The sequence below is a fragment of the Colius striatus genome, chromosome 10 (genome assembly GCF_028858725.1).
Source record: "Colius striatus isolate bColStr4 chromosome 10, bColStr4.1.hap1, whole genome shotgun sequence".
NCBI lineage: Eukaryota > Metazoa > Chordata > Aves > Coliiformes > Coliidae > Colius > Colius striatus.
In genome coordinates, this window is record NC_084768.1 from 17,336,393 (window position 1) to 17,360,293 (window position 23,901).

General features: G+C 54.4%; 3 protein-coding genes across 5 annotated transcripts; 1 reads left to right on the forward strand and 2 right to left on the reverse strand.

Moving 5' to 3' along the window:
* Positions 1 to 279: 279 nt before the first annotated feature.
* ITPA (inosine triphosphatase) lies at positions 280 to 4,617 on the reverse strand. Of its 2 annotated transcripts, XM_062003816.1 has the most exons (8): positions 4,512 to 4,615; positions 4,376 to 4,433; positions 4,228 to 4,292; positions 3,448 to 3,521; positions 2,131 to 2,162; positions 1,373 to 1,488; positions 801 to 877; positions 280 to 508 (listed from the first exon to the last, which is right to left on the reverse strand). In XM_062003816.1, the coding sequence occupies exons 1-8, from the start codon at positions 4,572 to 4,574 to the stop codon at positions 388 to 390; spliced, it is 606 nt and encodes a 201-aa protein (XP_061859800.1). In that variant the 5' UTR covers positions 4,575 to 4,615; the 3' UTR covers positions 280 to 387. The 2 variants fall into 2 exon arrangements, with proteins under 2 accessions (XP_061859800.1, XP_061859799.1); XM_062003815.1 differs by lacking the exons at positions 280 to 508; positions 801 to 877; positions 1,373 to 1,488 and having other exon boundaries at positions 1,497 to 2,162; positions 4,512 to 4,617.
* A 2,915-nt stretch (positions 4,618 to 7,532) lies between these two features.
* On the reverse strand, positions 7,533 to 20,289 carry VAMP4 (vesicle associated membrane protein 4). The gene is made up of 8 exons (XM_062003817.1): positions 20,188 to 20,289; positions 19,753 to 19,864; positions 18,155 to 18,201; positions 17,752 to 17,802; positions 10,112 to 10,212; positions 9,452 to 9,531; positions 9,211 to 9,262; positions 7,533 to 8,202 (listed from the first exon to the last, which is right to left on the reverse strand). Exons 2-8 carry the CDS (start codon positions 19,816 to 19,818, stop codon positions 8,174 to 8,176), a joined length of 426 nt encoding a protein of 141 aa, XP_061859801.1. The 5' UTR covers positions 19,819 to 19,864; positions 20,188 to 20,289; the 3' UTR covers positions 7,533 to 8,173.
* A 265-nt stretch (positions 20,290 to 20,554) lies between these two features.
* MYOC (myocilin) lies at positions 20,555 to 23,661 on the forward strand. 2 transcript variants are annotated; one of them, XM_062003717.1, is made up of 3 exons: positions 20,555 to 21,172; positions 21,636 to 21,755; positions 21,870 to 23,661. In XM_062003717.1, exons 1-3 carry the CDS (start codon positions 20,719 to 20,721, stop codon positions 22,652 to 22,654), a joined length of 1,359 nt encoding a protein of 452 aa, XP_061859701.1. In that variant the 5' UTR covers positions 20,555 to 20,718; the 3' UTR covers positions 22,655 to 23,661. The 2 variants fall into 2 exon arrangements, with proteins under 2 accessions (XP_061859701.1, XP_061859702.1); XM_062003718.1 differs by lacking the exon at positions 21,636 to 21,755.
* Positions 23,662 to 23,901: the final 240 nt, after the last annotated feature.

The following is a 23,901-nucleotide window of genomic DNA, read 5'->3' on the forward strand; positions in this document are numbered from 1 at the left end:
CATTTCTCATGGGCAACCTGCAGTCTGCTCTGTCTGTTGTCTTAATCCTCATCAACCAAATTCTAACCCTTCACTTTTTGGAACTGCTTTGGGTGAAAGTCCCCCTTTGACTCTGAGAGGCAAACATCAGGCTCTCTCCCTTCACACAACATCCCCTCTAAGCCCATGGCTGCTGCCAGCCCTGCAAGAGGCAGTGAGTGCCTGCAGCCCCCGGGAGCCAGAGTTGCTGGGATGCACAGCGCTTCTGGAGCAACAGAAATGAGGAGAGGGGAAAAAAGGTACCAGTAGCTTCAAAAGGAGCAGCTTTAATACCAGCCCACAGTGGAGCAGAGCTGTGCTGGGGTGGTGTGTGGCAGGGACGAGGCAAGGTGCTGGTAGCCCGGGTGGCTAGCTGGGACTGGAGTGAGGCTCTGTTGAGTTGCTTTGGAGGAAGAAGGCTGAGAGTTGGCTCAGCGCCCTGTACCGGTGTGAGATCGAGTTCTTCACTGCCTTGGGCAGCTCAGCATAGCTGGAGGGGAGAGAAACCACAAGCCTCAGCTGCAGAGACGCTGCAGCACATGTTTCCCCAGTCATGTGGGGAGAGAGTTCCCCCTTTGCTCACTGGCTCCTCGCCTGACTACACAGCAGGGGCATCTGGAGGGACACACCAGCAAAGCCATTAGCCCCTGTCCGGGCCCAGGGGTTCCCCCTAACCCATTATGTTCAGATCCAGGAGGGTGTTTTCTCCCTGCCACCCCTCCACACACAACCTTGACCCCAAGTCTCCTTGTGTAAAGGGCTGCAAGTACACGACCACTTACGTCTGGTTGTAGCCATCTGGCTGAAAGCAGGGATCCCAGCCGAAGTCTCGAGGGCCTCTGGGCTCCACTATCAGCCCCTGAGGATGCAAACAAGCCCTGTGAGATGTGGTTTCACAGCACTTCCTTTGCAGCCACGTTTCAAAGACAGGCTGCAGAGCTGCACACAGCCACAGCTCACACTCTGGCCATCACAGGCTCGCTGCGTGGTGCTGCCCTCATTCCCAGAATTCACAGCCCCCAGCTCAGTGCTCCATCACACTGCCCCTTTACCCTCCCAGTTAACACAGCAAACAGATACACTCAAATACAGCCCTGCTGGAGAGAGATGAAGGGGCTGCAGAGCCCGAGGTAACACACAGAGTTCTGTAGGTACAGCTTGCTGAAATGGCTGCAGCGTTCAGCACCTACCTCCACCACCCTCCCTCAGCCTCTTCCCAACACAAAGAAGCTCTGAAGGCATTCAGTGACCCAGGGGCTATCGAAATTGTCCTCAACAGAGCCAATGCTGTTACAAAATTCACATTACAGCCCTGCTCTGTCAGCATGTTCCCTTCCTCAAGCACACCACCTACATGAGTCTGGCCTTTGAACAGCCTCACTGGCTCCTCTGGGTTTCCAGTACTGAATGCAAAGGTACAGAGGGCGTAGGCAGACTTGTCTTCAAACCCAGCCAGCAGCTTGTACAGGCCTGCGAGACACAGGAAGGATCTCAGCGTTACTGCCTTCCCCTGGGAGCACAACATACCCCTGCTAGAGATGGATGGAGGGAACGCTCTGCGCCCACACTCGCACGGGAGAGGAGGAACTGCAGGTGACAGGCACAAGGATTCTCTCGGCCCAGTCCTTTGTGTGACTGAAGCCAGCAGCTCTGATCGAGCACAGCATGAGCCCCGCTATTAATCAGGCATTCCCAATTAATGTGGAGCTGGCATTTGCAGTCATGCTCTGAACTGCATGATCAAAGACTGCCACTGCACACCAGGGCAGGTGAGCATCAGCAGAGGGGCCTGCACAGAAGACAGAGGGAGCAGCAGGTCTTCCAGGTCACACTGATGACAAACAAGAAGTTCCCACAAGTCCTGCCACCAGCCTGCAGAGGCAGGAGTTTGGGAATCCAGGGGTGATGCTGAAGCCACGAGGGGAAACAAAATCCTGTGAAGAAGGGCTTGGGGAGGGAACCCAAAGGGACAGGGCTGAGTGGACAGGAAAGGAACCAGCAGTCCGGGAGCAGCCTGGTGGGCAAACATGCTCAGAACCCAGCACAGGTGGTGACCCATTTCATCTGGAAAGGAGTGAGTTATGTGCAGAGCAGTAACATGGGACATGGTACCTTCTGGCTTGAGTTTCTCCAGGAACCATTTTCTGAAGGGGAAAAAAAAAAAAAAGGAAAAATTAATGTTTGCTCTTATTACTCAGAAATGCAGGCATCCTTGAAGCACTGTTGCCTACAATGTCACAGCTCCTTGAGTCCCTCTTAAATGAGCTGTTGAATCACAGAATAACAGAATGGTGAGGGTTGGAAGGGACCTCTCAAGATCATCCAGCCCTGCCCCCTGCTAAAGCAGGTTCCCCTGGATCAGGGGACACAGGAACATGTTCAGCTGGGTTTGGAAACCTCCAGAGAGGGAGCCTCTACATCCCCTCTGGGCAGCCTGTGCCAGGGCTCCCTCACCTCAACATCAAACAAGTTTTTCCTGGTGTTTAAGTGGAACTTTCTGTGTTCCAGCTTATGTCCATGACCCCCAGTCTTGTCAGGGGGCACTACAGAAAAAAGTGTCAACCCATACTCCTGCTGCCCACCCTTTAGGTACTGGTAAGTGTTGATGAGGTCCCCCCTCAGCCGTCTCTCCTCCAGGCTAAACAGCCCCTGGTCCTGCAGCCTTTCTTCATAAGAAAGATGTTCTAGTCCCCTGATCGCCTTGGTAGCCTTCATCATCTCATTCTGGACTTACTGATAACAACAGATTTGATTATTGAACTGAAAGGGCCACAATGAAAACACCAGTGAGGTATTTTAACTACTGCACTACTGGGGTCTATGTAAATAACTCAGTTCTCACTTGTGAGCACTGACGTGCCAAAATGTATTTCTCAACTTAACTTGTTCACATTTTCCACCCAGCTGTAGTGCCAGCTTCATCATATAAAGCTTTTATGTCTCTACCTAGCTCAGCAGAGATAGCTTGGAAGAATTAATCATGCTAAAAGCTAATTCCAGGAGCTAAAGGAATATTTTATTAGACTAGTTACACTGTAATGCAACAATCTTGTCATTGGCTGGATTAAAGCAGGCCTTTTGAGAACCAACAGGACACTTATCCAAGAGTCCCACTGAAACACATTGTGCCTTAACTATGCAGAGCCCATTGTGGGCCACGTTCCCAAGCTGGCTGCCAGAGCAGGCACTTGGATTGGGAGCCAGAGCCAGCAATTCAGGTCTGTCTCTCTCATCCTGCACCATCCTGCAGGGCTCAAGGAATTGCATCCAGCCCCTGAGGTGCAGGATGAAGAGGAGAACAAAGACACCTCCCTGAGCCTATTTCTACACGTTCCTGGTGCATGGAGAAATGCTCATGAGGCACCCCCTGTCAGTCTGTGCTCCTAACTCTAGAATACAAAAGGTTAGAGCTTGTTCTCTCCTACTTACATGTAGGGTCCTGGAAGCCCTCCTAGGGCATTGAAGCACAAGCAGGTATCCTCTACTATAACAGGTCCTTGAACCTAAAGTGAAAAGCAAAGAGAAAGAAATATTAGACCTAGAGGAATGCTCTGCCTCCAAATCTATTTTCTTGTCCTATCCTATTCTCAAATTTCCGTAACAGGAATGTCACAAAAATCTACCACCCATTAGAGCTCTTTACCTCAAAACCAATCCACAACAGACAGACACAATCAAACTGCTGGCCAGAGTGGCTGAAGAACAGTAGGGAAGATCTCAAATGCAGAAAAATGAGCAGAGCTGAACACTATCTGCCCTCCCAGGGGACAGGAATGATGGGACAAAGAAAGGGAATGCCTGTGTCCAGGAAGCACGCCTGCTTTTTCCTTAATCCTCCCTTGGTTCTTTTAAGACACCCATCCCAGAGACAGCTCTGGAAGGCGATCCATCAGAAGCTCCAGCTGACAGAAAGTTCCGTGTCCCGCAGCCGCTGTGGCTCGCCTGAAGGAGCTATCACATCTTCATGCTGCTCGGGGGACACAAGAGGCCAGAGGAGCAGCAGGGGGTCTGCCAAAACACTGTGTCAGCGGTGAGAATTCATCATCACCCAGAAGGAGCTGGGTGACAGGAACGCAATGCATCCCTGACCTTCCTCAGGGCCGGTCCGGACGCTACAATGCCCGCGACCGCCTCCCGCCCCGCCGCGGCTGGGGTCCTCCCCGCACCCACACCGGTGGCAAAGGCGAAGGAGAAAGCTCCAAGAGTGACCTGCCGGGCGGCTTCGCGGCACTTCTGCACGGAGATCTCGTCTGGCTCCCCCTGGTACTCCGGCACTGCGGACACAAAGGCCGGCGCTGAGGGGCCGCCCGGGCCGGGCCGCGCCTCCGCGTCCCCTCAGGCCACGCCGACGACTTACAGTCGATTTTCTTGGCCACCAGCGTGTAAGGAGAGGAGTCCCCGAGGATCTGCGTGACCTGCGGAGAGAGAAGGAAGGGTGAAACCGCCCGTCAGGCCCCGGCCCCGCCCGGCCGTGAGCAGCAGCCGCCCCACACCTCCTCCAGCTTCTTGGCGTTGCCCGTCACGAACACGACGCTCCGCCGGGCCGGCGCCGCCATCCTCGCGCTCACCCGGGCGCCCGCCCGCCCGCCAATCACCGGCCGCGGCCGCCCCGCGCAGCCAATGGGAAGCGCCTCTGCCGGCGCCTCGGCCAGGGGGTGCCGTCTCGCGAGAGCGGCCCCGGCAGCCCTGCCCCGGCCGAGCCCCAGCGCCTGCCCGGCCCCGCCGCCGTGTCCCCGCGCCGCCCCCGCCGCCCGCCCGCCCGCCGCCGTGTCCCCGCGCCGCCCCCGCCGCCCGCCCCCGTGTTTACTTCGCAGCGCCTGGCAGCCGCGCACGGAGGCTCCGTGTTTTCCCTGCGGCGGAATCGCACGTGGCCGGGGGAACGCGGGAGCGTGGTGTTGTCCCGGCGCTGCTGCTGTTTACGCGCGGCGCTCTGGCGCGGCTTTGCACGTTCCAGGACCAGATGTGCTCTGCGCAGCAGCCCAGGGCCGTGTCGCTGCAGGTGGCTGCAGGAGCTGCTGGCGGACGTTGCGAAAATAATGCTGGGGAAAGCCGCCCCTGGAGCAGAGACGGGCCCTGCTCGCAGTGTGGCAGCCCAGAGGGACGAGGCAGGGAAGCCCAGTGCTCCCCAGCCCCACGGCTGCGAGGAGCAGCGCCCTGTAAGGCAGCAGGATCATGGGAGCTCACCCAGTGCCGTGCAGAGCCCTCCACCGCCGATCTGCACCCTTCCCAAGGGATTTCTTCCCCTGTGGTCTGCCCAGCTCCCAGAAGCTGCGTCCCCCCGCTGCATCCCAGCTGCAGACAGCCCTCCATCCACCCCTGCAGCCCCCATGCCCCCAAGTGCGGGCACTCCCGGCTTTTGCTGTATGGATCCCCACCAGCAAGCCTGGCAGGAGAAAGCAGGCCTGCACAGCAGGAATGCACAGCCCCTGCCAAAACAGGCTGTTCCCTGTAAAAAAGCTACCATGTGGAAAACAGCGGCTAATGTAGACATCTATCTTCTGCATAAGGAGGCAATGGATAAAACAGATTCTGTGCCTGGGTGGAGGGATTGTTTTTGTTGTAACATCTCCTTCGTAACATTTCCTAAGTGAAAACCAACCCCAAAGCACGCAGACACTGCTGGAAACAACAACCCTTTCTACTCACTACAGTTCTCCCTGTCACCAGTCCAGCCTGTGCCATTCCATCCTGACATAAAGACCATGGTATCTCAAAGGAACATAAGGAGGACTGCTCTGCATCATACCTCAGACCAGACATTGTAATAGTCTCTTCAGCATCAGAAAAAAACCCCAAACCTATAAAATTTGCTCAGTAAATTCTGTCAGTGAAGCTACTGACCAGGACTGTGGGTTTGCTGCTGCCTCTCACAGACAGAACTGATCCTTTGAGAAGGTCTATGCTGCCATTCAATGACTTGAACCTAAAAATGACCAACTCCTACCCCTGGCAATCCAGGGAAGCGTGCTGAAAGCTTTGGCCCTGGCAGCTTTCCCTGCCCTGGATATGCTGCTGAGGGAGACCTGCCAAACCCAGCAAGGACAGGGTTACAGAGTGTAGCAGCAGCTCCCAAATTCAGCAGCTATAAGCAGTTCTGTAATATAGCAGGATTGCTGTGAGGCCTTAATCCTACCAGCATCCATTTTCCAAGGTACTCATCCCAGATTTAAAGCCAGGCTTTGCCTCTAGCAAGTAGCTGCAAAACTAAGGTCTCTTGCTCAGGCTTGGTGTCAGCAGGGATTTAAAATCCTGACGTGCTGCAGCAGCACCAAAGTCCTCTGTGGGTGGCAGCAGCAGCAACAGCAAAGGCAAGATAGGGCTGGGAGAGCAAGCCAGAGGTACTGGTAGGACTCTCCAGCAGCAGGAGTAAAGGCTGCCCTGGCAGGTAGGCCAGAGAAGGCATAGCACAGCCGTTACACAGGCTCGCAGTACCATGAACTCACTTTGCAGCTGGCAGGAAAACATACCTGATAGCTCAGTGAGACCTGTAGCCCCATGAAGACAGATACAGTCCTTCTTCATCCACCCTCCTGTTCCCTTGCAGGTGGAGAGCAGCCAAAGACATAGACAGGACGATTTTTGTCCCTTCCACTGGGTGCATGATCTGAAGACCAAGCTACACCTCAGGAGGAAAAACCCAGCTTTGCTTTCTAGTTCCCACCTGGTGAGACCAGGGCCCACAGAAGAGAAAAGCCCTATTTGTATTCCAGCTGGGCAAGGAGAGCTTGTAATCCCATCCATCCCTCCAGCCTGCTGTGCTCACTTTTAATCCCCCTCTTTGCACAGAGCAGCACCACCACTCAGGTGGAAACTGTGTAAAAGGTCCTGGGGGCAGGTTCAAAAGCAGCAGCTGGGACATGGCAGTGGGAATTCTCTGAGGCCCCATTTCCTCTCTTCAACATTATTACTTCAGATACACACTAAACAGGACAATGATTCTCTCATCATAAAAAGAGACAGCAAAAAGAGAACCAGGAGAGCCTGATCTCAGCTCAGCTAAAGTCCCAGGGTCAAGGCTGGAATGAATGAGAGTCTCAAAAATAAAGAGCAGACAGAAAAGCCACTGACACATGAGACCAGGGATGGAGATAGACAAAACACGGGGCAGTAGCCCCATCCATGGATGCAGGAGCTCAGCTCCTGTTTAGTCCAGCACAGGGGCACTTACACCTCCCCGAGCACCCCAGTGCGTCTGTCTGGGAACAACCTCCAGCCCACTGGATGACAGGGATGTGAGATGGGCTGGTGCTCGGGACCACATCCACCATGTCAAGGTGAAGGGCTCTGAAGAGGAAGTAGGCTTCACCCTGGACTGGTTTCAGGAGAGTTGCTTTCCTCCTACTGTGTCTGACATTATTTCACTAATGATGTAAGAGACACAATGTGGGCTTTACACACACTTATTGCTTCTGGTGAAGAAAACACTGAAAACAGCCCTTTCCCAGGGACTACTGGCAACAGAGAGCCCCAAATGTCCTCCAGAACACCATGAAGACATGCAGGAACTCCAGATGTACAGTCAAAAATAGGTTTACTGGAATGTCTTTCGTCACAGCTGTAAGCAGCAATACTGAAAACACTGAGCTTGTGCATTCCGATAGCAGGACCAGAAAGTCTTCTGGATTGTAAAACCCAATCATTTCCTTTTTTTCACTTTTTGAACAAGAGAGAAACAACACCTTGCATTTCTCCACAGAAAGGCGAGTTCCCTGTAACATAATGGTATTTTTCTCTTCAGACATTTTCCCCCACCTTTGCTTCAGAAGGACAGAGTCCCCTCTGCCTTCCACTGCAGGCAGTGAGGAACTGCTCAAGTGGTATCATTATCAATATTAGAACTAAACCATATATACAGACAAACCGTAGTGGCAAGTGGCATGTAGCCAGCTCCAAACCAGAATTCCACAGAACAGGCAGACTGGGAACTGAATCTTCTGTTACAGGAAAAAGTCTGACAGCAGGAACAGGTACTCAACCAAAAATAAAAGGGTCATTTGGCAGTTCTTAAAACGCTTAGTTAGAACTGGATACTTGCCGCCATGTCCTCACTCCTTGCAGAAAAACAATTTCAAAGCTATATACAGATATCTCACTTAAATTACACAGCAGTTTGGTTATCCCAGAGCCAGCTCCATCGAAGCCTCCAGCTGCATTGTCAGGTATGGTACTTCAGGACTATGGGTACTGGAAAACACAAAAAACCAAAGTCTCAGCAACACACCTTTGTGTGCGACACACAAACAGATCCCCCCCCACTTTCTGTAGTGACAAACACCAAGCAGCTGTGAGAGAAAGTGTTGTTTCCAAGCTCAAGCTAATCCAATCTGATGCCTGCACACACACTAGACATTTCCTGCCACCTTCATCTCCTTCCAGCTTCCCAAAATTAAACCAGATGGGATTTTCCATCAGTCTCTCTCTGCAACAATCCCACCCTGCTGCCAGCTCTGCCTCTCCCGCTGCAGGCTGTGTGTCAGCAGGACAACAGGCCACAAAAGTTTTGCCAAAGTAAAGAGAACTGCCACAGAGCTGCCCCCAGCCACAGTCAGTGGGAAGAAAAGCCTCTGGACCCAGTGGCACAAAAAGGCCATTCTGCTGTCCTGGGCCACTTGGATCAAGGCAGCACATCACTCTGCAGCCAGAGGCCTGAGTTACTTCTGCCTGGAAGAAACACACTCTGGTTATTATTACCTGTTTGGTAGCAAGAACAGTGAAATCTCTGCTCTGGGGAGCTCCAGAGAGACCAGGAAAGGCAGGGGAAGAGACCAAGAGCAATGCTACAATGGGTATTTGCTGAAAATTAATCTGCACAGCAGCTTTGGGGAGGAGCATTTGCAGGGAGCAGGCCCATTGCAAGATGGCTGATATCTATGGAGAGGTCTTTGGAAGCCATCTACTCCCACCAGCCTTGGAATCAGTTGGTGCCAACCCTGGATCCATACAATGTTGGCAGGGCAATGCTGGCTTCCTTTGGCTACAGTGAGTAGGACTTAGTTTGAGCTTGCTCCTCTCTGTGCACATCTAAGCCTGGTCCACAGGCACCACTTATGATGGCTTAAGGCAGAGTAGGGCCTGACAGAGTGGCTCAGGTGCTGTCCTGCAGGGCCAAGAGCACTATGGTGTCACTCACAGTGTGGAGTGCCAAACACATTTCAATGGCAGACATGGTTGGGGTGACCTGGGGTGACTCACCAATGATCACCAGCAGGAGAACAACTGCCACCAGCGCTATGATTGCCTTCATCTGCAAGAGGAGCACAGAGGCATATTACTTAAGAGTGCCATACGTAGCTGCTTCCACCTGAAAGGAGGCCTTTGCCTTCCAGTGTCTTTGCAGCTACAAAGCAGAGCTTCTCCATCCCCTCCCAGGGGCAGGGAGATAACCAACCACCTTTCCACAAACCCACTCTTGCCTGTCCCCGTCCTTGCTCACCTTGCAGCCTCGCCACCACATCTGTCTCCGGAGCTGCTTGGCTCTATTGCTAAAAGCTGTTGCATTGTCTGATAAACTTTCTATTGAAGGAAAGAAAAGAGGTGATTCAGCAGCATGCACAGTTAGACCATTCACTCCTTCTACCAGTTCCACTGAGTTTTAAGCAATAAACTCAGCATTAGGGTAAAAGACCCAACCACAGTGTGATTCACCAAAGCCACAGCAGATGCCAATGTGACGCCTTTCGCTAGAGCATACACAGACCTGTCGAGTCCCACTGAGCCCCCTTTGTGCTGGCTGCCTCCTGAGGACACGAGCTTGGTCTGCAAGCCAGAGAGCAAGCAGCCAGCTGAAATGCTTGGGGCTGTTGGGAGACAGACCAATCTACCTCTGCTTGAAGGACCAACTAGATCACAGCACCCAAACACCTCCAAACTAACAAAAACCTCTGCACAGAGCAGCGAAAAGCAAAGGTGGAAAGAGGAAAATGTCAGCAGAGAGACAGACCTGCAGCCCAAGGCTGGGAAACACTACTCCCAGGAAGGACAGGAATACAAGCCCAGGTCTGTCACACTTTCTGCACTGAAAGCAGGCACCCTGTCCTGGTGACGGGGAAGGGATGTGGGGAACAGGCCAGCAGAGCTGCATGGGGCATCGCACCTGACTTATCCTGCAGGTCATCCAGCCGCTCGCCTCTTTCAATCACCTTCGTGATGTTCTCCTGCATAACATCAATGACTTCATCCACCTGGTTCTGGACACTAGAGCAGAGCAAAGGCAGGGTGAGAAGCAGGAGGGAGTAGTACCAGCTCTGCACTGCTGTGCCGGGAGCTGCCCAGGCTGGTGGGACCCCAGAGCTCACCAGCAAGAATCAAAGGGGATGATACAGCAGAGAGTTTGGCAGAATGCTGAGAAAGCCAGAGGCACAGCATCACCAGGGGTGGGTCTCTGGCAATCTCAAGAAGAGTGAGGGAACATAATGGGCTCAAAGACAGCACTGGAAAGTCATCAGAAGCGAGGCATCCTCTTTAACGCCTTTAATAAACAAACATAGCAAGAATCACAGAATCACATAATGGTGGGGATTGGGATTTCTACAGCTCATCCAGCCCAATCCCCTGCTAAAGCAGGTTCCCTTGGATCAGGGGGCACAGGAACATGTCCTGGGGGTTTTGGAAATCTTCAGAGAAGGACCCTCCCTGGGCAGCCTGTGCCAGGGCTCCCTCACCTGAACGGCAAAGAAGTTTGTCCTGGTGTTTAAGCGGAGCTTTTTCCATGACCCCTGTGCTGGACACAACAGAAAAAAAGTGTTGCATCATCCTCTTGCCACCCACCCTTTAGGTAGTGGTAAGTGTTGATGGGGTCCCCCTCTCAGACTTCTCTCCTCCAGACTAAACGGCCTCATGTCCCGCAGCCTTTCCTCATAAGAAAGATATTCCATCCCCTCAACATCTTGGTGGCCCTGCACTGGCCCCTCTCCAGCAGTTCTCTGTCTCTGTTGAGCTGCGGAGCCCAGAACTGGACACAGTACTCCAGATGAGGCCTCACCAGGGCAGACTAGAGGGGGAGCAGAATCTCCCTTGACCTGCTGGCCGCGCTATTCTTAACACACCCCAGAGAAAAGCCACTCATTGCTGTTGGTGGGCACCTCTGCTTCAAAAACACATCAGAGGAAAAAGGAAACATAACCCCTTCGCTTTAACTTTACAGATTTCACAGAACCTTGCACTGCACCGTTGCTAGATAACTCGGGGTGAAATCAAAGCAAGGTGCACTCCTTCCTCCGGGAACCGAGTTGCTAAATACAACCCACTCAGCTGGAGGCATCAAGAGGACAGTAAAGAAATGGTTGATGTGAACTAATCCAACTTACTATAATCCATCTTCTCATAGGTTACGCAACTCTGTGGGTAGTCGCTTGGGTGAACAGTAGCCTAAATCACACCCGCAGGGTTATTATAAATGCATTTATTCACTCCATAAAAAAAAGCCACATGGGTATGAGAGAAAAATCCTCCTGGTGGAAAACTACCGCTACATTCTGGTTTGTATTTTGGAGCTAATACACTTATTTTTGCCGGAGATGGAAAGAAGAGATTTCTTGGGGCCCTGGGGAGATAATACATTGTTTGAGACATACTGTTCCCAGAAAGTAAATGGCAACAGACATGTCTTGGAGGCAACACTACACACAGGGCAACAAAACAGAAATAGCTCCAGGCTACTCACTCTGCGTAAGTCTTAGGCTTGACAACTTAAGTTGCATCGCTTCAGAACATTTAAGCACTTTAAGTATATCAAAATGCATCCAGCATTTGCCAAATATGCAACACAACTAGGCCATTTCAGCAGCTCCCCACGTTCACAATGCAGCACTGACATCCCCAGAGGGAAGGAGGATTGTCAGCACCTCAGTATTTAGTGCGTGCTTTGCACCCACTCTGTCCTGCTCCCCAAAGTATCAGGTCACATCAACCTTCCCCACACAAACCCACCTCCTCCCCTCTGCCACCTCAGAGATGCAGGAGCTCAAATATGCCAAATTAGGGTTTTTACAGCAGCAAATGCCTATCACAGAGCAGTCACTGGTGCTGAGACCCACATCAGGAGCGGCTGCAACAAGCAATAGTGGCCATAGCGGAAAGCACACGCCTTGCTCACAGTCTGCCTATCATTCCAAAAGTGGACAAGCCAAGTCATTACAAGAGAATGCCTTTCTTCTCCCCAAAAAGCTCCAGAAGGAGCTTCAGATCTTTGAATATGAAAGGGCTTCTCATCTTAGCATTTCAGGTCATGCTCTGTAGCACGACTGCACTGCAGCTTCCAGAGCTGGAACAGCCAGGCAGCCTCTCTGAGGCCAACTTCTGTCTCACCAGCTCTCATACTGCACGTGCTGGACTACAGAGCTGCACATAAAAACTTCCTTTATTCAGGATATCACAAGAGAAGAACTGTGCTGCCTCACAGAGTCCATGGGAGCAGCATTTCTCTGCACCCACCTACACCATGCAGTGGCAACTCCTGCCTTCCAGATCAATGGCAGCTGCCTGCCAGGAATCTCTTATCTAGAGAGGAAAGGCAGAGATAAACTCCAAATGCCTCTCAGCAGTAACCTGCCCCGTGCCCATCAGCCTCTTCTCATCCACCACTTGTTTTACAAGGCAGATGTGAGTGGCAGAGCTGCCACTCTCAGGGAAGTGCAGAAGGTGGCACTGAGAATGCAGTCAGATGCTGCCCAGGACACATGTGGTAGTACGCTGTGGAGCCCAGTGTCCACCCCATGCAGGATACTTGCAGCCCCACAGCCTTTCCATGGGGCAGCAGGTGAGGAAAAGACATGCTCCGTTAGAGAGTTTCCTTCCCTCAGTGCAACAGGCAAGTCCCAGCTCACAACCACGAGCAACACTGCTGTAGCTTAAGGTGAAAGAGGAAAAGCAGAAACAAGTGCTATCCTAGATAAGCCAACTTGGCAAAAACTCTAAGGCCTTAACTATCATTTTCACAGGTAGAAGGCTACATTTGCAGGATGTAAATGTTTCTAAAATAATTTACTGGCTTCAAAATAAAGAGATTTCCTCCCACGATGGATTTATAGCCAAGTTATCTTGGTACCACCACCAAGTGCAGAATGCAAGGTTACAACACATCTAGGAAGGTGCAGGGAAGTACAATGCCACCTGCATCTCTGCCTCACAGCCTGGAGAGATGCTGCTGCACTCCCAGAGCATCCCAAAGCATACAGTGCAAAGCAGGCAGCTATGTAACTTCAAGCTGCTCTGGTGTGTACCAGCATTTGAGAGAGACCTGTGAGCACAGACCCCCACTGCCCAAGATGCATCTCAGTATCTTTTCACTCGAGCTGCTGGTGAAACACTGCGTGCCTTGGCTGCTTGCCCATAGCATGGGCATGCTGTTAGCTCCTCGACATTTCACAGAGAATGGAGGCACAGAATCAAGGCTTAAACTCTCCCAGACGCTGAGGTGTTTTACTCCCACAGAACACAGACACATTTAAGAACCCCAGTATCTTTTAGCATCTGATGTAAGAGAACCCTGAGGAAAAAAAAACCCAAAAAACACAAACCCAAAAAGGAAAAGATTGAGCCAGGGAATGAAACTTTGATCTCCACACAATGTCTTAACCAGCCCATAAGCTGGTCCTTGCTCCTGCTCTCTCCTGCCCATCACTGCTGCAAGAGATGTTTCTCAAGGAAGGGGCTGAAAGGTGCCCAGCCTCTGTGTTAGCCCTGCAGTTTCTGAGCAGTCAAACCTTCCCACTAATTTGGCACGCCTGAGGTCAGAAACTCAAGTCACATCAAGAAGAAAACATTTTCTTGCTTTATCTGGCAAGAGAAGATGAATCCTCTAAATATGAATCGTATTTCCTGTTGGGGAGCTGTTGGCTTTTGACACATACACTTCATGTGCTTCACCCCTGCCAGATTTCCAAGAGAAAATAAAGTAGAATAAATATCTGCCAGGAAGAGTAGCAAGACAAAACGCATAAACTATATCTCTCATGACCCTCCTTCTTCCTAATTGCTGCAAATATGACGCTTGTAACAAGGAGAGCAAGTGCACGCCATCAAAGCAACAACAGGAGACTCAGTGGCGCTTAGCTTGGTTTAGACTCCTTTATTCTTGTGCTTTGCTGGGTCCAGAGTGGGAGGAATAAGCCTTTCCATTTTGGCCACACTGGGTTAGCTACTGAAAACCCCCCTCGGCTCTGGTCACAGTGTTGGGCTAACACAGTGCTGCATTCTTCAGGCACCATAAACAGGCTGTGCACACACCATGGGATGTGCTGCTCAAGGCTGCTTCTCGTCTCCAAGCTGGCTGTTTACAGCCAGCATGACACACTTCTGTTTTCCACCCCAGGGATATTAATAGCGTTGTGTGTTTTGCTACAAATTACACCTAAACATCCCTCGATGTGGCAGTAGCCCAAGGAAAAGGGAACAGGCTGGAGAGCCAAGGCAGCTGGATGGTCCAAAGGCAGGACGCCAGTGCAAGGGCTCCCCGGGGCACGGCTCTCTGCAGAGAGGCTGCCCAGCAGATGTAACCAGCCACAGGTTATCAGCACCAAACCCCGCCACAAATCCCTGTCTGAGTCACTGGCTTATGACAGTGAGGAAGGCAGGAATCTGTACTGCTCTGAAGCCTTCCCTTGAAAGGACTGCACCCAACAACAATGCCTGATGATACAATCTCAGTAACATCTTCACATGAAAGCCTGGACTATGGCTGGAGCCCACTGTACAATCAGCCACCTGCTCTTAACTCTTGCCTTCAAACCAGTCCCCAAACCCTCCCCCCTCCTCAGGACACGATTTGGGGCTTGCAGCCAGCCAGATGGAATGCTGGCCACTCTCAATATGGGGAATCACAGGGACCAAGGCCTGGCTCCCAGGGAGCACAGCAATGTGCTCAGGCTCCTCACCAGCATGAGCAAGAACCCCAGTCCAGAAAGCAGAGACATAAGCAGTGAAGGAAGTCAAGCAGTGCAGAAAAATGGGGGTTTGGTAATGTTTTTCAGAAGACGACCTGTGGTGACAGGCTCCTCTTCTAAATAAAACAAACCTAGGGCAAAGATGAATGTCTCCAGCTTCTCCTGAAAAGGCTCTCACTACACACATTCGGGACTTCTCATAAGGCCTGAGAGCAAAGGCCAAGAAGAGAGATGAGCTTTCCTTAACCTGTTCTTTGTAACTTTGGGGAGCCTGTGAAAAGCTGCCTTTCAGCTTCAGCCCACCCCAGGGACAGGGAGATCTCAGTGCAGGACTCCACACAGTTATTTAGTCACCAAGGGAACTTCCACCCCAATTGAGTGGCTGTTGGGACAACAGAGCCTGAACTTTCAGACATAGCAGGACAAAGCACAGCACAGAGGGGGCTGTTATGCTTCCTCACACCATAATTACTGACTCTAACTTGCCTCTTTCCCTTACAAGGTGTGCAATGTTCCCCACCATCTCCCTCTGCAGCTGAGCTAGCCTTAAAGGTTTCTGCTGCCAAACTCTCCACTCTGACCCAAGCCTCTTCACTTCAAAGGACAGCTAGGAAAAGTCTCCAGTCTTGCCCCTCACATTTAGCATGTTGTGAGCCTTTGCTTCTATACTCCCATCACCTTTTCCTCTGCCCAATCCTCCCTCCAGTCTCCTTTTACTCCTGCCTCTGCACCTTGCTCCTCCAGACCCATCCAGCTGTAGTCTCTCTAGCTTTGCCCAGCTATGCCTCAGTTCTCCAAATGCTCAGATTCCTCCTTAAACAGGTCTTTTCCTTACAGTGTTTCAGCAGCAACCCAGCCCTCCTTTTCCTCTTCTGTTGAAATCAGAGTGAACTGCTTTGTTAGGAAATCAGGCACCAATCCATCCAGCACAAGGGCCAGTCTGATCAGAAACCTCACGATAAGCTCCATGACAATAAATGATGACTGCACACTGCAAGTGCTTATTAAACCAGGCAATCAACATCAATAAGAGCACAAAATAGATCTTACTTTATAATAGATGCTCTAGATACTAGATGGATGTAGCCACTTGCTACCTCAAGGGACATATCCCATATCCAGTAGAGAAGCAATGGGCAGGCCTCACATGTGTTGTGTGTTAGTTACAGCACATCTATGTACACATCACCTGCTCCTGGGGGAGTTCTTTCCTTCCCCTCCCCCTTCACAGCTGTGGTGCTACCCTTTACCTAAGTCCTCTCTCCCTTCTGCCTGGCTAAGGGAGTGGGAGAAGAGCTCCCACTTTCCCCTGCCGTGCAGGGAAGGCAGAAGATGCTCTTTCTGTCTCTTCTGTCAGGGGAGGATGAAGGGGTACACGTCCCCCCCACAACTCCACCTTGTTATGGGAGTGGGACCCTGCTCTATAAAGCCAATTCTCAACTTTCTCAGTCACTCCAAACCTGCATGGCACTGCCCTAAAATGAAGGTTTTACCCACACTGTTTCACCATAAGGACCAGTGTGTGTCTACTAGGAGTATCCTCATACTATGGAGGGAGCAGAGACACCTGAAAAACTCAGGGCACAAGGACCAACCTGCTGCCTCTTGTTTAATTCAAGTGCACTTCGCCCCTCAAGGTGGTGAGTGGGCACAGGAGCCAGCACTGCTGCATGCTGACGTTGGCAGTGAGTCATCCCAGAGCTGCTGCCTTCCTCACAGCATGACAGAAATGAAGAGCAACACTCAGGCTGCATGCAGGTTGACCCAGGGTGATTAACACCCTGTTGTTAGTCCCCACCAAGATCTCTGTGATGCCTCTGCAGAGGCTGGCAATGGAAACACAGCCCAAACCAAGGGGCTGGGAATATCCCCCAGCTTTCCACCAAGCACCACCACTGCATCCCTCACTGGAAAGGATAGGGCAGCAAGCTGGAGACCAGAATGAGCATTGTGCAGGAAATGACTCCATGGGAGAAGGATCCAGAGTGTTCACTCCTTCCTTCTTGCCATAGTACAGTCAGTAATCCTCTTAGAGCTGTAATGGCTTCCTGTTTGTCCAGTTGCTTTGATCCATTGAGTCACTAAGTATCTACAGGTCACCTATATCAGGTTTCTACCAGGGGAAGAGGAGGCCAGAGGACCAGCTGCTGCCCAAAACACATGGTCCTGGTGTGCTACTGATCACAGAATCACAGAGTGCTGGGGGTTGGAAGGGACTTCTAGAGCTCATCCAGCCCAGCCCCCTGCTAAAGCAGGTTCCCTCAACACCAAACAAGTTTTCCCTTGTGTTTAAGTAGAACTTTTTACGTTCCAGCTTATGTCCATTACCCCTTGTCCTGTCACTGGACACTACAGCAAAAAGTGTCACCTCATCCTCCCGACACCCACACTTCAGGTACTGGGAAGTGTTGGTGAGGTTCCCCCTGAGCCTTCTTTTTTCTAGGCTTAATAGCTCAATTGCTTTCTCGAAATGCTGAGGAGCAAGTTATGAAATGAAGAAAAAAACCCAATGAAACAATAAGAAGTGGTGCTAGAAAAGGTTAAAATGCAGGGTTAATGCCTAGAAAAAGAGCATCACAAAAGCACAGAACAGGTCACCACCAGAACACAGCAAAGGCTTTAAAAACTCCATTAAGCTACTGTGACATTGTCAATGCACAGTCAAATTTGAGCTTCCTCTTAGAGATTTGAGATTTCTCTTAGCTGTGGACACAGAGGGCAGGAAGTCAGTGAGAAGAAAGTGAGCACAAGCCGTGTTTGTATTCGTAAGTACACAGAAATACTCTGGTAAGACAGAGGAGCTTGCAGCATCAGCATAAAATATTATGTGTGACATACAGGATTAACTTACTGCCTGATCTTGTCATTCCTGGGTCCAAATCTTGGTCCAGAAGGTCCTCTCCTGAAGGCAGAAAAGAGAGCAATCAGGATGGAACATACAACAAAAACATGTTTTTAAACCAGACTCTAACAACGTGAAAGAGAGAATCAATACCTTGGGGACACAGAATTGTTGTCATACCTCTCATAACATGTCTCAGGATATGTGGGACACTCCACTCTTACAAAGGTCACACCTATGAAGTCTTAATTCACACTCAATACCAAGGTTCTGGGAGATGACCTCAAAGGAATCAAACAGTTTGATTCCCAAACCCCCACCTACGTGTCAGGGAGCAGCTTTTGGTATTCAACACCTACAGGCTCAGGCACTTAAGACGTGTATTCCCTACAGCAGCCATTCAGGAACTCACAAGAAAAAGTCTTCCTCTTCATCTGAATCTTCCTCCAACAGGTTCCTCTGAAAAGAGAAAAAAACCCCAACCACCTGGTCAGTAAGCAACCACCATTTCACAGACATCTGCAGGCCGCATCCCCTGACAGGGATTATGCCAGAGCCCTCCTTTGGAGGGCATCAAGGGCACTTCTGAGGTGTCTGGAGTGTTGCTGTTTCTCCTCACTGTGACCAAGGGCTGAGCTGCAGGTCTTTGTGCCATGATTATCACCTCTGCAGTGACTGATAACTGCACAGACGGACTCACAGCTCTGCAGCTCTGGCTTGGGAACACTCACAGGTCTGCCACTGAACCGAACTGGATTTGTGCCCCTGGCCAGTTGCTGGAGCAGCCAATCGCCAGCTCTGAGGGTCAGTACAACTCCCTGCGATGCAGAAACCACCAGTGCATCAGCCTGAGTGGAACACAGAGTGGTTTGGGAGCTCCTCTGTTTCACGCCAAAGGCCTCTTCCCAGGCTCAGATTTGGTGTTCCATTACATCCCTTTGGATGAGCCAAAGGTTCATTTTTAAGAGCAACCTCATTTCACTTAAGGCTGAAAGTTTCAAAGACCTTCCTAGAGTTCATTTCTCATATCAGGGCAGCATGAATCTTACACGAGGCGAGAGCTCCCAGTAACATCTACTTAGGGGCAAAAATAATCAAGAAGGGGAAATGGCACTCTGAACATGTGGGGCATAAAACACATCAGGTGGTCCTTAGGGCGCCAACAGCTGCTGCTTCTCCTGTGCATAACTTCAGGCACCCACCTGCAAGTGCAGAGCTCTTATTTTGAAGCTCACTTGTATTCCCATCCTTGTCACATTTGCTCAGTCAACTCGAGCAACCCCAGAGTCCATGCAAGGGTTTCAGCCACTGCCTCAGCCCAGGGATGAAGGAACTGCTCTTGGCAGCATGGTAGCCGCCTCTCACTGACAGCTATTGAAAGCTGAAGCAACATTTTAGCCTGCAGTCTAAAGTGGGGTTTAGCACAGTATAAGCCCAGGACAAACACAGCAGGTGAAATCCACTTTGTCCGAAACACCACTTTGACCCATATTTCAAAGCCTGAAACGTTCAGGGACCTTCGTGACAATCCATCTGTAAAGCACACAGAGTGATTTCACGCGAGTCCCTCAGCCGTTAGCATGGGGAGGAGAGCCGAGATGTGCCCAGGCCGAGTCCTGCCGAGGGGCAGGAGCACACCAGGGCCTCTGCGCCTCAGGCATAGCCTAAGGGAACTGAAACAGGCTCTCGAAACAGCTGTCCTTCTTAACGGGGGTTGGTTTAAAATACACAGATCTGAGTAGTTTTAAAGTACATGGACAGTCCTCTGACTACGTGCTGCTGTCAACAGAGACACAGGCTCCTGGGCCCCGGGGCTGAAGGCTGTGGCAGCACGGGCCCCTTCAGCAAAGCGAGCTGTAAGCTACCTGCACCAGCCTGGCGGCTAGCGGGGCACTGCCGGGGGCGTTGGGGTCCCCAGGGCGTGTGAACACCCCCCTGCCCACCCCGGGCACCTCTCCTGGGCACCGGCACGGCCCCCGCCAGCACGGGCCGGGCCCCGCCGGCACTCACCCGCTCGCTCTTCACTGATCCCGTCACCTCATCGTCGTTCAGGTGCCGCTTGAATTTGGGAGGCATGGTCCCTGCCTGCGGGAGAGGCGGCTTCGCGCCCGGGAGGAGAAGCCTGAGGGGAGAGGCGCCGGCAACGGCCGGGTCAGCGGCCACGAACCATGCTTCGCCCCTCAGCGGGGCCCCCGCGAACGGCGGCGGGCCCCGCGCCCGGAGAGGTGTGAGGGGGAAAGGGAAGGACGAAACGCCCCCGGGGGAGGCCGGCGGACGCACAGGCAGCCGGCGCCCGGCACCCGCGCTTTCGCCCGGCCTCGCCGCTCCGCTCCAGCCCTGAGGTGCGCCGGGAGCCGCCGGCGAACCGGGCCGGCGCCCGGACAGAGGGTTCTGCACCGCCGCGACCGCGCCGCGACCGCACAGCCCCCCCTCAGCCCCGCTCACCGGGCTCCGCTCCGGGCCGGGCCGGCGGGAAATGGCCGGTGCGCTGGCGGCGAGTCAGCTGTCCCATCGACCAGCTCGGCGCTCCGCCGGGCGCGCCGAGCGCCGGATGACGGGGCGGGGCGGAGGGGCGGGCGCTGGCGGCGAGGGGCGGGCGCTGGCGGCGAGGGGCGGGCGCTGGCGGCGAGGGGCGGGCGCTGGCGGCGAGGGGCGGGCGCTGGCGGCGAGGGGCGGGCGCTGGCGGCGAGGGGCGGGCGCTGGCGGCGAGGGGCGGGCGCTGGCGGCGAGGGGCGGGCGCTGGCGGCGAGGGGCGGGCGCTGGCGGCGAGGGGCGGGCGCTGGCGGCGAGGGGCGGGCGCTGGCGGCGAGGGGCGCCCGCACCGGCCCTGGCAGCCGAGGCCCGGGCAGCGGCCACCCGCCGCGGCCACAGCCGTCTGGAACGTTTCCACTCGCCCAGCCCCCGCCGCCTCGACCCTGTCCCCGCCGTCCTATAAATGAGGGCGGCAGCGTGCGGCGGAGCAGAGGCGCCGAGGCGATGCTGCGGGGCTGGCTGCTGCTGTGGGGGGCCCTGGCCCTGCGCTGCCGCGGCGACACGGCCTTTCTGCGGCGTGCGCAAGACGGCAGCGGCCGCTGCACCTACTCCTTTACGGTAGCCAGCCCCGACGAAGCCACCTGCCCCGATGCCGGCGGCGTGCCGGAGCTGCGGGCGGAGCTGGCCGCCCTGGCCAGCCGCCTGAGCCGGCTGGAGAGCCGGGATCGGGGCTCAGGGCCGCGGGGCAGTGAGGCGGCGGAGGCGCGGGACTCCCAGCAAGTGGCTTACAGCGAGCTGCTGCGGGCAAAGGCTCGGCTGGAGGAGGAGAAGGGGCGGCTGGAGCGCGAGAAAGAGGAGCTGGGGAGGCGGCTGGAGAGCAGCGCCCTGGAGCTTAGTCGCCTACGGGCCACCCGTTGCCCACCCGGCGGAGAGGGACCCGGCCGCGCCCCTGGCAAAGGTAGGTGCCGGGGCCGGGACCCCATGTGCCTCCCCACAACCAGCGCCCTGCCACCGTGCTGCCCTGAGCTCTGGGCAGGTCCCTGTGCAGCTCCTCACTTCTGGGCACCCAGGCAGGGTGCTCACCAGCTGCAGGGCTCAGACCTACCAGGAGAGTGTTGCACCCCGTGGCACCAAATCCCCTCTCTGTCCCTAAATCGGGGCTGGCAGACAGGGAAACGTCGGAGACCAGGCTAACCTGGCACGATTTAAGGCTCCCCCCAAGGTGCATTAAACCGTGCACCTGGGGGCAAAAGCATCAGCAGAGTGGAGTCCCCATCAGTGGGATGGAGCAGTGCCTGAGGTGTTGGTGTTTTGAGGAGTAACAGTCGTTCAGCATGGAGCCCCCTGAGCAGTAAGAGCAGGCACAGTGTGAGGAGGGTGAGCTCAGCCCCCTGCTCACACTGCGTCTGGCCCCGCCACAGCCCCCCGCTGGGACCCGCAGCCCCTCACCTACCAGGAGCTGCAGTCAGAGAGGACGGAGGTTCCGGCGTCGCGGCTGCTGGAGGAGACGGCGCTCGGCCGCCCGGGGAGCGAGGACTCGGGTACTGCTGCAGGCTCGGCTGGCCCCGTGCTCTGCTGCTCTCACACCCCACAGGGCCCTCCTGGGGGGCTTACTGGGTGCCGCTGAGCAATAACCGCTTTCTGTCCCCGAGCAGGCTGTGGTGAGCTGGTGTGGGTGGGGGAGCCCGTCGTCTTCGGCCGGGCAGACTCCATCGCCGGCAAGTACGGTGTGTGGATGAAGGACCCTGAGCCTGTGCCCCCCTTCACGCGGGAGACCACCTGGCGCGTGGACGCCGTGGGCACCGAGGTCCGGCAGCTCTTCCAGTACGAGGCGGCCGAGCAGCTGGCCCGGGGCTACCCTGCCAAGGTGCACATCCTGCCACGGCCCCTGGAAAGCACGGGGGCTGTCATCTACCGGGGCGGCTTCTTCTTCCAGCCGCGCCGCTCCCGCGCCGTGGCCCGCTACGACCTGAGGGGAGAGGCCGTCACGGCTGAGAGGGAGATCCCCGGCGCTGGCTACCATGGGCAGTACCCCTACTCCTGGGGGGGCTACACCGACATCGACCTGGCGGTGGATGAGACGGGTCTCTGGGTGATCTACAGCACTGAGAAAGCCCGGGGGGCCATCGTCCTCTCCAAGCTGGACCCCGACACGCTGGAGATCCGGCGGAGCTGGGAGACCAACATCCGCAAGCGGGGGGTGGCCAACTCCTTCGTCATCTGCGGCACACTCTACACTGTCAGCAGCTACTCGGCGCCCAACGCCACCGTCAACTTCGCCTACAACACGGCCACCAGCACCAGCCGGGCCCTCAGCATCCCCTTCGAGAACCGCTTCCGCTACCTCAGCATGGTGGACTACAACCCCAGCGAGCGGCAGCTCTTCGCCTGGGACAGCTTCAACATGGTCACCTACCCCATCCGCCTCTCCCACGCGTGAGCCGGGGCCAGGGCCGCGCCGGCTCAGCCCCCCCCTCCCCTGTGCGTGCCTTGGCACCCCGCTTTGCTACCCAGCTCCCCCTGGCACGGCCAGCAGCACCACCTCAGACAGCCCCGGGGGGATGGTGGGGGCCACGTGCTGCCCAGACTCAACACCATGAGGCCACCAACATCCCATCGTGCTGGAGTGCAGCAGCAAGAAATGGAGAGCTTCTCCAGAGCAAAACACCTCTCCCCAGCCTCAGCAGGTTTTGGATGGGCCATAGCAGGCAGTACCCAGCCCTGAGCTGGTCCAGTGTCCTCTAGGAGGACCCAGCCCAGCCACCCCAAATTTGGAGCAGGGAAGGCTGGTGCAGAGTGCAGGCCAGGCAAGAACAAGGAGGGAAGGTGGGGAGGGGCTGCCCAGGAGGATCTCACCTAAAAATAAATGCTTTCCCTGTTTGCAAGCAGTGATCCCCTTGGCAGGGGTGGGCTTTGTGTTTCCCGGTGCCGATGGAGCACAAGAACCACTATTGCCTCTGGCAATAGTTTTGGGGAGACCTCTGTGGCTTAGGCCAGCCTCAGGGCACAGAGCAGCCTCCCCCAGCCCCACTGCCTCCAACACTTGCATTCCCCAGGGACATCCCACAGCTCAGCTGCCTCCAAAATTCATCGGGGAGGATGAAAAGCAGCAGGGAATACAGCTAACTCATTGCACAAGCCTTGTTACACTGAGGAAGAAGCTGAGAGCAATGGTGAGGAGTGATGGCAGAGCATCCCCCAGCCTCGAGGCCCCTTGGCACATGCAGCATCTCCCAGCCACGTGCTTTGGCTTTATGGGTTCTGCCTGACTCAGGCCTGTACTCCCCCTGCCAGCCCCGAACATGCTCTTTTAACTATTTATTGTAGAAGGTTTATAGGAGGCTTTTTCTTCCCCCTCTGTCCCTGGCTGGGGCAGATGGAGCCACTGGCTGCATCCCCAGGGGCCATGCAGGGTCCCAGCCCAATAAACATTACCCACCATCACTGCTGCCTTGCACCTCCTCTTTCGCCACTCAGGTCTTTCTGGAGCCCTGAGTAGGGGGTGAAGCACCAAGAGGCTGAAGGTGCTGAGGAGAAAGTGTAAAGGTTTGATGGAGGGAGCCAGGAAAATGGCCCTGGCAGAGCCCTAGGATGGGCTGGGGGGGGCCATGGGATGGGACACATCCCACAGGGAGCAACCTTGGGCCAGAGAGTGGGTGGCAAAGGAGACTCCAGCATGTCAAGGCA